This window comes from Buceros rhinoceros, unplaced genomic scaffold (genome assembly GCF_000710305.1).
Source record: "Buceros rhinoceros silvestris isolate BGI_N320 unplaced genomic scaffold, ASM71030v1 scaffold26057, whole genome shotgun sequence".
NCBI lineage: Eukaryota > Metazoa > Chordata > Aves > Bucerotiformes > Bucerotidae > Buceros > Buceros rhinoceros.
The window spans coordinates 951-1,408 of record NW_010421924.1 but is presented as its reverse complement, the minus strand read 5'-3'; the positions used below and the strand labels follow the sequence as shown (position 1 = coordinate 1,408).

The 458-nt window shown below is 66.4% G+C and overlaps 1 protein-coding gene across 1 annotated transcript in view; it reads right to left on the bottom strand.

Moving 5' to 3' along the window:
* Window positions 1-458, bottom strand: part of LOC104496717 (MMS19 nucleotide excision repair protein homolog) — a gene marked incomplete at its 5' end in the record, with an annotated part of 2,303 nt that overhangs the window by 1,472 nt on the left and 373 nt on the right. The window contains 3 exon segments of the mRNA XM_010139876.1: window positions 23-81; window positions 161-261; window positions 347-458. The exon segment at window positions 347-458 is cut by the window's right edge and continues 9 nt beyond it. Of these exon segments, the coding sequence (XP_010138178.1) occupies window positions 23-81; window positions 161-261; window positions 347-458 (272 nt within the window).

The window sequence follows — 458 nt, the reverse complement described above, 5'->3', positions numbered from 1 at the left end:
TCCCCCAGCCTCGCCACTGCCTACCTTGTCCGTCAGGTGGGAGCTCAGGGGATGGTAACGCAGCACCAGGGCTTTGGTCACCTGTGCAGGCAGAGCACAGTCAGTGCCAGGCTGGCTCCTGCCGGCTTCCCCTGCCTCCCGCAGCCAGGCCAGACCTTACCCAGAGCAGCAGGGTGAGCGCCTGTGTTCGGCGGGGCCCCTCTGTAAGGCCAGGCTCCATGGTGTTCACTGCAAGCTGCAGGATCTCATCCAGCTGCTGCCCTGGGGACACAGAAGGGACGGGCTGAGCCACACCCCTGCCAGCAGCAGGCAGGGACCCTCGGTGTTCTGCCCAGCTCCACTTTACCTTCTGGGTGCTTGTTCACCAGCCCCGCGAAGCACTTGGCAGCTGTGGTGGCCGTGAAGGGGCAGTTGCAGGCGCAGCTCAGCGCCAGCAGCTCCCGGGGCAGCCGTTCCCG